The 13,836-nt window shown below is 62.1% G+C and overlaps 1 protein-coding gene across 1 annotated transcript in view; it reads left to right on the top strand.

Moving 5' to 3' along the window:
* Positions 1 to 12,448, top strand: part of EEPD1 (endonuclease/exonuclease/phosphatase family domain containing 1) — a 72,242-nt gene extending 59,794 nt beyond the window's left edge. The window contains exons 4-8 of the mRNA XM_079786567.1: positions 765 to 875; positions 2,866 to 3,000; positions 4,985 to 5,123; positions 9,386 to 9,580; positions 11,839 to 12,448. Of these exons, the coding sequence (XP_079642693.1) occupies positions 765 to 875; positions 2,866 to 3,000; positions 4,985 to 5,123; positions 9,386 to 9,580; positions 11,839 to 12,038 (780 nt within the window). The 3' untranslated portion in view covers positions 12,039 to 12,448. The remainder of the gene's footprint in view (positions 1 to 764; positions 876 to 2,865; positions 3,001 to 4,984; positions 5,124 to 9,385; positions 9,581 to 11,838) is intronic.
* The last annotated feature ends 1,388 nt before the right edge of the window (positions 12,449 to 13,836 follow it).

Below are 13,836 nucleotides of genomic sequence, written 5' to 3'. Positions count from 1 at the left end.
CCCTGGCACTCGGGTTTAGGGTGTGAACGGGGCGTCACCTGTCCTCAGGTGTCCGCAGGCCCTGGCACTCGGGTTCAGGGTGTGAACCGGGGAGTCACCTGTCCTCAGGTGTCCGCAGGCCCTGGCACTCGGGTTTAGGGTGTGAACGGGGCGTCACCTGTCCTCAGGTGTCCGCAGGCCCTGGCACTCGGGTTTAGGGTGTGAACGGGGAGTCACCTGTCCTCAGGTGCCCGCAGGCCCTGGCACTCGGGTTCAGGGTGTGAACGGGGGAGTCCCCTGTCCTCAGGTGTCCGCAGGCCCTGGCACGAAGCCGCCCACCACAGCAGGGCGTTCTTCCCCGACAAAACGAGGGTGCGCGGTGTGGTGGTCAGGACGGAGCTGGGGTCGGTGTTTGCACCTCCTAGCCAAGCCCGGGAGAAAGGACCACCGCGCAGTCACCGTTCTCCCCTGCGCTGGTGCCCACCTGGGCCCCCGGGACCTCGGCTGCACGAGTTTTGCACGGACAGAAAGGCTGTGACGGCGCGTTCTGAACTGTGTGTGCCAGCGGCCGCGGAGAGAGCCCATTGCTACGAAAGGGTCCCCTGGGGGTCGCTGTGCGTGTCAAAGACGGACAGTCTGCTTTTCAAGGTGTGGGGCCTGGGTTTCGTCACCGGGGTCCTTGCACCGGGATGGAGCCCGCCGTGAGGACGCTGCCTCAGGACCCCCCACCACTGGCTCCCGGGCCGCCCCCGGCCTCACTGACCGCCCCGTCTTTGTCTTTGCAGTTCTGTGCGGAGCTCAACCAGCCGGTCCTGCCCAACATCCGCAGGTGGAGGGGGCCTCGGGGGTGCTGGAAGGCCGTGGTCGCCGACACGCCCTCGACTCAGCTCCAGAAGGTACCCTGCTCCCCAAAGCGGGCCTTTTCCTCACACTTCACTGGAACGTCCTTTTCCCTCATCGCAGGCATTTGATAGTTTCCTCTGCCATCATCCTTGACGCAGTTTTGTCTTTCTGCCTGTTTTTTCCACTCATTTCTAAACGCCCGGTTCTCAGTCTGTGCCGAGATCGGAGCGGACGGCTCCCCGGGCGGAAATGGGAGTTTGGGGTGTTGGGAGGGGGCAGAAATCCTGTCTGGAGCTGAGGCAACAAATGGGGTGTTTCTGTCCTTTGTCCTCTGCCGAGCTTATGGAGCGCCTGCTGCTGGTGGGCTGAAAACTTGGGAGTCACTTCATTCACTCGCCAAGGGCTCGCTGCAGGTGGTGGAAACTGTGAAAATGGTGGCAACCAACGTTCAGCAGATTTTAATTTTCCATTTTCTTTCCTTAGTATCACCCTTGTGGCTGTGTGTATACATTTGCACTCTCACATATCCCATAGAAGACCAGTTTTTGCTCATTTGGAAGGTTCGATATCTGTGGAGTTTTAGGTTTTAAAATAGACTTGTGTTAGTTAATCGTGGGTTGGGAACTGTGTCATCACATAATTGCCCTATAAATGCAGATGTTATCATTTCACCTCCAATATAGCAAATCCTGTATAATAAAAGCCTAATATGCACATTGTCCCCTTGACCGGGAATTCGACTGGGAGTTTGGGAGTTCCACCAAGGGGAGGGCCAACTGCCCTCGGCCCCTCCCCCTGGCCAGCCCCGCCCCGGCCAGCAGCAGTGGCAGGTGGCTGGGGGAAGGGAGGCCCTGACCGGCAGCCGACGGCTGGCAGCCAGCAGCCTCTAGGGACCCTACCCATGCACAGATTTCGTGCACTGGGCCTCTGGTATGCTTATAAAGGACATAGGCATCGTCCTTCTATGCTCGGCATTAAGATTTGGGGCTTTTACATGATAACTAAGCTGGATGACAGTTACCCAGCCATGGCGGACCATAAGGTCTCTTCTTAGCGACTGTTTAAACACGTGCTGGAAACCTCCTTTCTCCGGGCTTTGTGTGTTGGGGTGAGATGCTTACTGTGGGAGACACCCTGTGCGCTCACCGCAGGCTGGGAATAGCGCTGAGTTGGAAGGAGTAGGTCTCGTTTTTACCACTCTGCACCCTCACCTCTGTGAGTGTGTGTCTCCCCGAGGCAAGAGCAGCCTGCAGACCTGGTTGCTTAGAAGGGAAAACCCTGTATCCTCAGTCCACACAGAAATCATAGCACCTGGCCTTGTCGTTGTTGCTAATAGCACTGGACACATACGCGGGTTCATGATGCTCTTACAGCCCCTTTAACACTCGGTAGTCATCCCTTCAACAAACCCCCCTTCCCCCCTCCCCCCCCCCCCACTGCCAGGGATGGCAGGGCTCAGCCCCAAGCACCACCTCCTGCCAGCACGGCCTGTCTGCCTGCCCCCTCCGGCCCTCACAGCGCCTGCCCCCGGCTTCAGGCCCCGGGGGTCCTGTCCACCTCCGGAGGGCCTGACCCGTTCCTGCATTGGGCCTGTTACCCCGCCCTCCATTCACCCTGTAAGTGTTTGTGGGGCGCCTGCCAGGCCCCGTGTGCTGTAAGCGGCCGGTGATTGGTCAGCACACCCAGCCCTTTAGTCTTCTTGTTTGGACTCCCAGCATTGCCATTTACCCGCTGTGGGTCTCGGGGGAGTTACCCACCCTCTCTGAGCAGCTGGTCTTCCTCTGGCCCACGGGAGTGGGGGTAACTACCTCATAGGACGGGATGATGACAAAGGTGCCCTGCCCACACGGGAGAAGCGCCCAGGAGCCCGGCTGTACGGAAGCCCTGGGAGTTGGGACACTGGTGGTAGGAGATGTCTGGAGGGTGAGCTTTTCCTTCAGGAACAGCCCCTGATTGTGTAACCCAGGACCTCCTGCCTCGTCCCCCAGCCCCCCAGCCCCGAGCCCCACCCCTCTCCAAACTAACGCCTCTCTTCTCCCGCAGGGGGCCGGCTTCTCGGGGTTCCTGTGGGACGCGGGGGCCGGGGTGGAGCTGAGAGACGCCGCCTCGCAGGAGAGCTCCCCGGGCAACGGGCACGGGAGGCCCGCGGGCCCCAGCCCGTACCTGGCGCGCTTCAAGGTACCCGCTCGCGTCACCCGAGGCCCGCTTCTCCTCAGGGGGTGTCCTCTGTACGCTGGGCGCCAGGGACGCCTCGGCTGGCTTGCCTCCGGGGTTTCCCTTGGCGGTGACCTTGCCAGGACAGGAATGAGGGGTTCGGGGGGACCCGGGCTCTGAGAATCTCCACATCTGGGCGGGAAGGACAGCAGGCGCTGGCCCCCAAACCTGACACACCAACCCCCCACCACCCCCCGGGAGACTTCCTTAAACTCTGGGACTCCTGGACCCTGAGCCTTACGGAGTGTCCGGGACCCGGCCCAGACGGGCCAGCTTCTCAAGCACCTCCCTGCTGCTCCAGCGCCCCCTTCCCCCCCCTCCCCCCCCCCCCCCCCACACACACACACGGCAGCTGGGTCAGGGGCCGGAGGCCGGGCCCTTCTCCTCCTTTCCAGGCAGAAGGGGGCCCTCGGGGGCTCATTTGGGTTGGGAGGGGTTTTGGGAGGGGCCTCTGGGGTGTGGGGCCAGGACGGCTCCAGATGCGCCCTCACCTGTGCCAGTGTGTGTCCCCCGGAGGCAAGAGCAGCCCGCAGACCCGGCCGAGCTGCCTCTCCGTCCCGATGCCCCGGGCAGTGTGGGCGGACGGCGGGCGGGCAGGTGCTGGGCGGCGGGGGGAGGACAGGCCCGCGGCCAGGACAGACCACGGAGCTGGCAGGCCATTGACTGACCCCGTGGCACTGACCTGTGCCTCACGGGGCACCGCAGGTGGGTCCCGCACTCGGGGCTGGCAGGCCGCCTGCTGGGCGTCAGGGCCGCCCCTGCACGGGCTGCAGAGCAGGTCCGGAGCCTGGGAGCTGCCCCCGGGGCCCCGGCTCCGCTGGCGGGGGCTGCCCTGCTTGGGGGCTGTGTTGGGTGGTTGGGCGCATGCCCTCCTCCCCCCTGTGGCTGCAGGGTCGCAGGGATTGGTGAGCACACACCTGGGGGAGCCGGGGGATCCGCTCCTGGTCCCGATGTGGAAACCAGCTGGGCGTCATCTCTAAACCCTCCTCACAACACTGGGACCCCTTTATGTTCAGTGGTTGTGCCAGCTTCGGCCACGGGGCGACAGCCAGTGCCCGCGGTGTCTGTAGGAGGCGGCCGATGAGAAAACGCTCTCACGTGGGGAGCGATCGGCCCACGTTCTCTAAGTGAAGCCGCCCTCGGCAGGCCCTCAGCCGCCCGTGCTTCGTGCCCCATCTAGGCCAGGCCGCAGCACAGGGCAGAGGCGTGGCTTCTCTCTCGGGGCTCCCCAGGTGGGGTTCCCCTGCCCACATGAAGAGGGGGCCTCTTCGGTCAGAGCCACAGCTGCAGAGAGCTCCGGGCGGGGGATGGTGGCAGGCGGGGCTCACTTCCCGGGGCCCCTGCACGCCCTCCCTCCCCGTCGGTGTGTGGTGTGGCTGCCGTGACAGACGGAAGTCAGGATTGCCAAACCCCAGCAGCCAAGCAGCAGTGCGAGCTCAGGACCAGCCCCACCTGCACCCCGCGGCCCCCTCCTGGGGACGCAGGACGGGGCAGAGCCTGTGCGGCAGGTGAAAGCGAACATGGGGGCGCAGGGGCCTCCAGGGGGAGAGAAGGCACCGCGGTGGGGATGTGGGTGGGTGGGGAAGGGGGCGGGCCCACAGTGGGCCTTGCAGGGGACCCAGGCAGTCCCCCACCCCGGGGAGGACCCTGGACTTCATTAATCAGCAGCTGCTAGAGCCGCCCCCTCCCTTGTGGTTGCTTAGGAGGGAAAACCCTGGCGTTCCAGATGGGCCAACGTCCCAGGCCCAGCAGGAGAGGGCGCCGTGTAGGGGGTGGGCGAAGGCACATATAGGTCTCATCCTGCAGGGGCCTCGGACCCCGCTCACAGGGCCCCTGCCTCGCCTCCGGCTGCCCACGTTGTGCATGAAACCTCGGCGAGTCGGTGGAAATGGAAACCGGGACAGAATCCTCTAAGCCCGTCCCTGTTGCTTTGTCTCCTCCCGTCCAGGTGGGAAGTCATGACTTGACCCTCGTGAACCTTCACCTGGCGACCCCGCCCCTCGCCGCGGGGGAGAATCCAAGCAGGAACCACAGCGATGGCCACCGTGCGGCCAGCTTCGCCCAGGCCTTGCAGGAAACCCTGAAAGGTGGGAAACGGTCTTTCTCCGGGGCGGGGCCGAGGCTCCCGCTTCTGCGGGGCGGGCGGGGCGGGCGGGGCGGGCTCTGAGGGGCGGGCTCTGCGGGGCGGGCGGGGCGGGCAGGGTGGGCTCTGCCAGCATCCCTGGTCCTGCAGGCTGGTCCTTGGATGGGCAGGGGGCATGGTGAGGGCACAGGAGGCGGCCACGCCCGCACCTTCCGGAGCCGGCGCCCTGTGCACGGGGACCTCCTTGTCTCTGCGCGTCTACCATGCGCGGCCCACAGCATCGGCTTTGGGGCTCCCCGCCTGTCTGTGATGGAAAGGGTTGGGGGTCGATGACACCACCCGTGCTGGTGCCGCCTGCGCCTCCGCACGCGCTCATCTTGTGAAGGAGAGACGGCTGGTGACAAGTGACGGGCGTGGGAAGGCCCGATCGGCGGGCAGTGCGTGCGTTTCTCGCTGGTGGACGCAGACAGCACTGGCGGCCGGAGCTCTCGGAAAAGCTGCTTTTCATCTCGGCTCCGTCAGCAGCTGCAGGGCCTCAGGCAGTGCCGCCCTCACAGGTGCCCGGGGGCTCGCTGACCGGGAGAACCAAGCCCATCGGTGCTGGTGGACGTGCGTTGACTCGGAAGGTTCCAGAAGGATTAAAGCACAGGAAAAGGCAGATCTGAGCGTGGTTTGCCGGGAGGAGGAGCGGCCAGGGTGGCAAAGCCGGGATGTTTCAGCGGGACTTGGGTTTTCGGGACGCCGGCCTTCTCCGGTGAGGGCTCACGCCTGGAATTCTCTCTCACGGTTTTGAGTTCTGACCAACATTCTCTCGCTTTCTCAGCATGTTTCTTGTTACATTGGCCCCTCACCATGTAGTCAGTTAATGAAGAATCGACTACAAAAGTAATTTGGCCAAACTACAGGCTTACATTTGAGATTGTTTTATTGCATAAAAGACACATCACATAAAATCGACCATCCTAGCCACTTAAGTGTAAGAGTCAGTGGCAGACAGTACATTCACTGGTTTGTGCGACCGTCACCACCATCCATCTGCAGAACTGTGTCGCCATCCTAAACGGAGACTCTGTCCCCTTAACCACTAACTCCCCCTGACACCCCCCCCCTCCGACCCCCTGCCTTGCCTGGGAACCTCCATCCACTTTCTGTCTCTATTAGCTTTTCATCTTTATTAGTTTTTGGGTCTTTTTATGCATCTGGTGGAAGTGGCTGCTCTAGGGACCTCCTAGAACTAGAATCTTGAAGTCTTTGCCCTTTCGTGTCGGGCTTATTTCGTTTAGCCTCATGTCCTCAAGTTTCCTTTACGTTGTAGCACGGGCCAGAATTTCCTTCTTTTTAAGGCCAGACACCATACCGCTGCCTATAGGGTGGAGCAAAAGTAGGTTTATAGCTGTGGGTATTCGAAACACAGTTTATTCTTGTATGATTATTTCTTATTGTATTATTTCCCACACAAACAACCGTACGCTTACTGTTGCCCCACCCTGAACATTTACCGCCTGTCCATCCGCCAGGGGGCACGTGGGTTGTTTCCGCCTTTTGGCTGCTATGAACATCGAAATGCAGCTTCCGTTCGGGGCCAGGAGGTGCTGGGACCAGCGTTCTCCTGAAAAGATGAGTCTTTGGGCTGAAAAGGGAGCAGCTATGGGGAACGGTTCGCCTATAGTTCGTCTGTAACCTGTTCAGAAGGATGGCTGGATAGCTTTTAAAAGCTGTGGCCATCTCTGTTGTTCTTGATCTCAAGCTTTTCCCTTTTTCCTTTTTTAACGTGGAAACAGAGAGGAAACCCGCCAGGGCGCTGCTGCGCTGATAACCGTAGGCAGCCCAGTCGCTCTGACACCAGGGAGCGGTCCGCTTTGCATCAGAAAGTCTGGGGGGGTTCATGCTCCCAGTCCCCTCGGGCTGCTGACCCACAGCGACGCGGCCTTGACGCGTCCGGGTGTCCCCCCGCCTGTTAACCCGGGACTCGGCCACCCGAGGACTCAGGAAGGGCCCCTGCCGCGGGCGCAGCGGGCAAATCACGGGCACGGGCGGCTCAGCTGAAACCGAGGCCCAGCCTCGCTCCACGGGCTGTCGCAGCCAACAGCCAGGCGGCTGGCGAGCTCGGGCCTTCCCGCCGTTGTCAGGCTGTGCCAGGCTGGTGCCAGCGGGGGCTGTGCCGTCACCCGATGGCGTCTTCTGCTCTCAGACCCCCCGGGGCCAGACCAACGCCGCACACGGTAGCGCCGGGCATCTGCATGGGACGGCCCCTCTGCGGGGCCCGGCACCTGCCATCGTCACTGGCGTGTTACATGCCGGGGCCGTCTGTCATCACTGGCGTGTTACATGCCGCGGGGCCGTCGAGGAAATCCGCCCGAGCATCTCCCTTCCCTCCTGGGAACCTAGGACGTCACCGGGGAGCCCGCCGAGGTGACGCTCTCTGGGGAATGCAGGCCTCTGCACCTTGAGATTCTCAGCGACAAGCAGGGTCTCGGTGGCTCCCCCGCCGTCACCCAAAGGAGCGGAGCCGTGAGGATGCGGAAAGAGCTGCGGCCTCCTCCACGGAAAACAGAAGCGGGTGCCTTTTGCTCCCGAGGCCGCACACCCAGCATCCCTCCTGGTGGAGAATGGTCCTCCAGCGCCCTCTCCTCAGGTCTGCCCCCAGGGAGACCTCCTTGCGGGGACCTTCGCCTCAGCCTGTTAGCGCCCTCCTTTTCCTCCATCATCAGCGCAGGCAGCCACCCCCCTCCCTTTCCTTCCAACGTGAGCGGCACCTGAGTTCTGAGGGTTCCTCAGCCTTCCACCTGTCTAGTCCATGTGTGTCCACTGAGTGTCTGTGTGCAGCAGGCCCTGTCCCGGGGGAGGGGGAGTTTGCGATGAACCCCCACCCATGTCCACGTGGCCGTGTCATCCCGGCTCTCTGGGCGATCCTGGATCGGAGGGCTGGCGCTGACTTACCTGCAGAGAGGGCCTGACACGGGGCCAGGGCCCGGGCTCAGTGGAGGGTTGACACTGGCCAGGTTGGACTTGTGAACATCACTCTCAGGTCAGCTTTCCCACTGGAAGTTGGCAGTGATTTCTCCAGACAGGCCATTCCGATGGAGGGCGAGGGGCCATCTCTGCTGCCCACACAACGAAGCCTCGGGAAGGCTGCCGTCTCACCCCCTTTTTGTCCCTCCTGCCCCTAGCGGAGGGTCCCCTGCGGTGCCCGAGTGCCCTCTGCTGGTGGCTTGTGCCATTTCACTTTCGCTTCTTCCCTTAGCCATTGTTACTGAAGCAGATTCCGGTCAAGGAAAAAGATTTGCCGGGTGTCTCGGGTACAGGGGGCTCTCGTCTATGAACTGCTTTCTTCAAAGCCTCAGTGACTGAGCATCGACCTGTGAACCAGGAGGTCACGGTTCGATTCCCAGTCAGGGCACATACCCGGGTTGTGGGCTCCATCCCCAGTAGGGGGTGTAAATCATCGATGTTTCTGTTCCTCTCTCTGAAATCAATAAAACATTTTTTTAAAAAAGAAAGGTGTGACAGAAACACTGCGCCCTGTGATGTCATGGCTCCCTGCAGGGACCCGGAGACACGCAGCGATGGTCAGGCTGTCAACGAGTCTCGCTGAGCCCCCGGCGCCCACTGCCCTTTCGGAACGTCTGCTCACTTTGGACAATTCTTCGTAACGGTCCCACTCGCTAGTGTACATCAAACCGAGGGAGAAAGGTTGAAAATGCTTTAAAGAGAAAAGCTCTCCGGGGCACCGGGGGCTCCGTATTAGTCTGCTGGGGCTGCCCAACAGAACACCACCGCCCGGCAGCTTGCACAACACATTCTTTTTCCCCCAGTTCTGAGGCCAGAACCCAAGGCCAGGATGTCAGCAGGGCTGGCTTCCCCCGAGGCCGCTGTCCTTGGCGTTCAGGCGGCCACCTTCTCCCTGTATCTTCACATGGCTTTCCTCTGTGTTCAGTGAATGTTCCTCTGAGCTTTTGTAAAATCTCTGGGCGAGACCCTTAGGATTCTTCTGCTGTGAGATTTGGAACCCACAGCTGGACTAAGGGTGACCTCCGCACACATGGCCCCCCCATTACCAAGTGTGTTTCTAACCTCCTCTTTAAGGTTTGGGGATTTTTGTACAAGGAATTTGGAAAAATCGGAAGAATGAGAACTACGCGGCAGTCCTGACCCCTGGGGGCATCAAGTCAGACTCGCGGCCCCACTTACAAACGGGCTGTGGTCAGCGCCGGGTGTCCTTCCGGCCACGACGTCCACTCCTGATTTTCTCCCTTCCGCTTCCAGGAGAGAAGGACGTGGTTGTCCTGGGGGACTTCGGCCAGGGCCCGGACAGCAGCGACCATGACCTCCTGCGGAAAGAAAGATTCCACCCCCTGGTCCCGGCTCACACCTTCACCAACATCAGCACCAAGAACCCGCAGGGCTCCAAGTCCCTGGACAACATCTGGATCAGTAAAAGCCTGAGGAAGGTTTTCACAGGTAAAGCCGGTCGCTCCTCCTCTCTCCTGCTCGGGAAGGAAGGAAGCGAAAGCGGTCGGAACTGGCAGTGCCGATCGTCTGGGCTGAGCAGGAGGCGGGGGTTACCTACCTCCTCTGGGGGCAGTTATAGGGTTATAGTTCAAGTCACCATGTACCTGTCACTCCAACAGAGCCACTTTTAAGAGTGAAGGTGGGTGTGGAAAAGAATGGAAAGGCATTCACTGGCCTACAACGAGGTACATGGAGGGTGTCCCGGGCAGACCTGGGTATGAGATGAACTGACACCTTACCCTAAGTCTAGGACGCCTCACTGCTCAGCAAGCATTTCTCCGGCCTGTCACATCTAGGTGTTGTGTGGGGGCTGCGGTTACGCACACGCAGTGCCCAGGAGCAGCAGTCGGGGTGAGCAGAGTGTCGGGGGGTGACCGATAGGGCGGAAGAAGCACGTTAGACAGGACCTCACCAGGACCAGGGTGCTGTGGGTAATCAGCACTGAAAAGCAGCCCACCCCAAAAACAAGAACCTGCTGAGATGACTGTTTGGGGTCAGAAAACAATTAGAAATGGGGAAGCCACAGCAGGCGCTTCTGCTGAGAGACAGGAACTGGGTTCTCTGAGCTGCCTGGAGGCTTTGGGACCCCAGCGGCTGCATAGAAACATCCATGAGACAGTCACAGGTGAGAGGGACCAGGCCTGGGCCGCTGGGGGACTGGGACACGCAGCTGGGCCGAGGTCCTCAGGGCCAGGAAGTCCAGCCAGGACACTGGTTTCCTGGGGGACTGTGTCCTGAGGGGGAAAGTGGGGCTCAGGGGGAGTGGCAGTCGCGTGCACAGCCGGCTCCCTGGAGGGGCCCCCGAAGGCACTGTTCTCACCAAGCCACCCCAGAGCCCAAGAACACAGGCCCCACCAAAGTCACAGGCAGGTCACCTGTCGCTGTGCAGTTCAGGTGTAGACGCTGAGGCCCAGGGAGCAGTCCCCACCATCGGGGGAGGCCCCGGTCAGACCAGAGGGCCCGGGCATCACCCACTGGATCCCGTGGCTCCGCCCCAAGGCCACAGCCTCGCACTCCGCTGCTCTGCACCGGCTTTTGGAACTATTCCATTGCCTCCTGCTTCATATATTTCTTAATCTTTACATTTTAAATATTTACTGGCTCCTAAGCCTCTGTAACTTGCCCGTTGTTCCTCTTTTTATGGAACTGACCCCCACCAGCCTTGCGTTGGCCATCCAGGGAGACATCTGTCCCAGTGTCAGACACTCCTGTTCTCAGATTAGAAGATGCAGCCAACCATCGGCCGACGGGTGTGGGTGGGCAGGCGGCCTGGACTGCGGGCTTTCAGGGCCTAAATGATCAGCGTCACCTGTCCAGAATCAGGGTGGCCGCGACATCTCATTGGCTGGGCGCTCCAGGTAGCAGTGTGGGCAGGGCCCCAGGTCTCGGGGGCAGAGTCGTCTCCGCCCCCCAGCCCATGACCCCGCCCACCAACCCGGTGCCCCGCCCATCAGCCTGGGGCCCCGCCCATCAGTGTGTGGGTCCACCCACCACCTGTGGCCCTGCCTATCAGCCAGGGGCCCCGCCCACCAGCCCAGTGCCCCGCCCATCAGCATGTGGGTCCTTCCACTACCCATGACCCCGCCCTATATCATGTGGGTCCGCCCACCAGCCCGGGGCCCCGCCCTAATCAGCATGTGGGTCCGCCCTCCAGCCCAGGGCTCCGCCCATCAGCATGTGGGTCCGCCCTCCAGCCCGGAGCCCCACCCATCAGCATGTGGGTCCGCCCTCCAGCCCGGGGCCCCGCCCTGATCAGCATGTGGGTCCGCCCACCAGCCCATGGCCCCACCTATCAGCATGTGGGTCCGCCCACCAGCCTGTGGCCCCGCCTATCAGCATGTGGGTCCGCCCACCAGCCTGTGGCCCCGCCCTGATCAGCATGTGGGTCCGCCCACCAGCCTGGGGCCCCGCCCTGATCAGCATGTGGGTCTGCCCACCAGCCCAAGGCCCCGCCCATCAGTATGTGGGTCCACCCACCACCCGTGGCCCTGCCTATCAGCCAGTGGCCCCGCCCATCAGTATGTGGGTCCGCCCACCAGCCCGGGGCCCGCCCATCAGTATGTGGGTCCGCCCTCCAGCCTGGGGCCCCGCCCATCAGTATGTGGGTCCGCCCTCCAGCCCGGGGCCCCGCCCATCAGTATGTGGGTCCGCCCTCCAGCCTGGGGCCCCGCAGTCCCCGCCCTGACCCTGGGTCTCCGCTCCCCCAGGTCACTGCGCGGTGCTGAGAGAAAGCCTCACCAACCCGTGGATCCCCGACAACTGGTCGTGGGGCGGCGTGGCGTCGGAGCACTGCCCCGTGCTGGCCGAGTTTTACGCGGAAAAGGACGGGACCAAGAGGGAAGGCCCTCGGAGCGGCAGCGGGGTCGCCCTGGAGCGCAGCGAGGCCAACATTAAGCACGAGCGGTGATGGCACGGGCGGTTTCCCCCGTTAACCGCGGGGCGCAGGCGGGAGGCAGCCCTTCCTGGGAGAGACGGGTCCCACTGCCTCGTTGTCTTCATCCCGCCGGCAGCACCCGGGCCCGACCTGCCCGCCTTCTTCGTGGACCTTCAGGGCCTCTCGTGGGGGAGGGAGGTGCCCGTGGCCAACCGGAAACCCGCGGGGAACTGGAACGCCTTCTGCTCTCCGGCCGCCAACCTCTGCAGACGCCGCCGCCCATCCCGCCGGGGTGCAGCGCAGGGAACCGTCGTGGAGGCTGGAAGGGCGTGTGCAAAGCGTTGCGGGCTGCGAGGCCTGGCTGAGCAATGCTGGGAGCTCCCCTCTCTGACCACCAGTCTGTGATGTTCTGGCTGCAGATTACATAAAGCTTCTAACTGTGACGGAGCGTTCTTCTCAGATGTTCTGAGTGGTGGGTTTTAGTTTGGTTTTGCAAAGTAAACAGATGAAGCTGCCTGGCTTCGGGGAGAGTCAGGGGCTGGGTCCCCAGCTGCGGGTGTTTGGTGCCCACTTTGGATGCCTCTGGGTGGGGTGGGGTGGGGGCTTGAGGGTCCTAAACACAGAGCAGCCCCTCCAGGGAGCTGCATGCCATCCCCTACCCTGCAGAAGTGCCTCTCACCCCTCTGAACCCCGCCCCCCCCAGACCCTCTGAAGTCTGCACATCATCTCCTCCCTCCCGGCCTGACCCTCACCATGGGCCCCCTCTCTGCTAGGAGGTCTTTTATGGTGGAGTGCTCCACCTCTTCATCCCTCCTGCCCCCAACCCGTGGCAACCACTGGTCTTTCACTCTCCATGGCCTTTCCCAGTGTGTCCTATGGTTGGAATCACAGTCGGTCGCCTTTTCAGATCGGCTTCCTCCCTGGCAACCTGTGTTTAAGGTTCCTCTGGGTCTTGCGTGGCCTCAGAGTGCATGTCTTGTCCTTGCTGAGTAATATCCCGCCACATCTGTCTGCCCCTCTGTGGGTTGTCCTGAGGAGCAGGACCCCCGCCCTCCTCCAGCGTCCCCTGCCACCCGACCCCGCTCTGTCCATAGTGTGGCCTTTCTGCCAGATTCCTCCCTCCCCTCCCGCCCCGCTGTCCTTCCTGCTCCTGCCTCCAGGACTATAGATGGAAAGCACCAGAGAGAAGAAAGGGGTGTTTCTATCCATTCGGCACACACTGTGCACCCGCCAAGCTAGGCCCTGGGGATGGGCAGGGCCGAGGGGTCGCTCCAACGCGGTCCTGGCCCTGGGTCAGCAGCTGCAGGCCCGGGTGGATGGGTCTCCTGTGTCCTCCGAGTGAGCCTGGGAGAAGGGGCGGCAGGGATCCGGGTGCCGGGCCCTTGAAAGCCTCGCCTCTCCCTCCTGCCTCTGCAGGGCCTCCCGCAGCAGCCAGGCAGCGATTCGCTCCTGCCTCTCCCCTCACCTGTGGGAACCCAGGCCCAGCCGGCGTGGCTCAGTGGCTCAGTGGCTGAGTGTCGACCTATGAAGTCACTGTTTGATTCCCAGTCAGGGCACATGCCTGGATTGTGTTTTCAGTCCCAGTGGGGGCGTGCAGGAGGCAGCCAATCAATGATTCTCATCTTTGATGTTTCTGTCTCTCTCTCCCTTCCTTTCTAAAAAAAAAAAAAAAATAACACACACACAGGCCCCCCTAATGAAAGCAAACCCGGAAACCCAGGCTGGGGATCCCTGAGATGGTGTCCAGGGCTAGAACCCCCCTCACACCCCGCCCCTGACAGCTCTCAGCCCGGAGCCCCCCTCTGCTGCTGGCACTGCCCCCTGCTGGCTC

This window comes from Cnephaeus nilssonii (genome assembly GCF_951640355.1).
Source record: "Cnephaeus nilssonii genome assembly, chromosome: 12".
NCBI classification, from domain to species: Eukaryota; Metazoa; Chordata; class Mammalia; order Chiroptera; family Vespertilionidae; genus Cnephaeus; species Cnephaeus nilssonii.
Note: the sequence above shows the minus strand (reverse complement) of the source record. Positions and strands in the feature narration are given on the sequence as shown.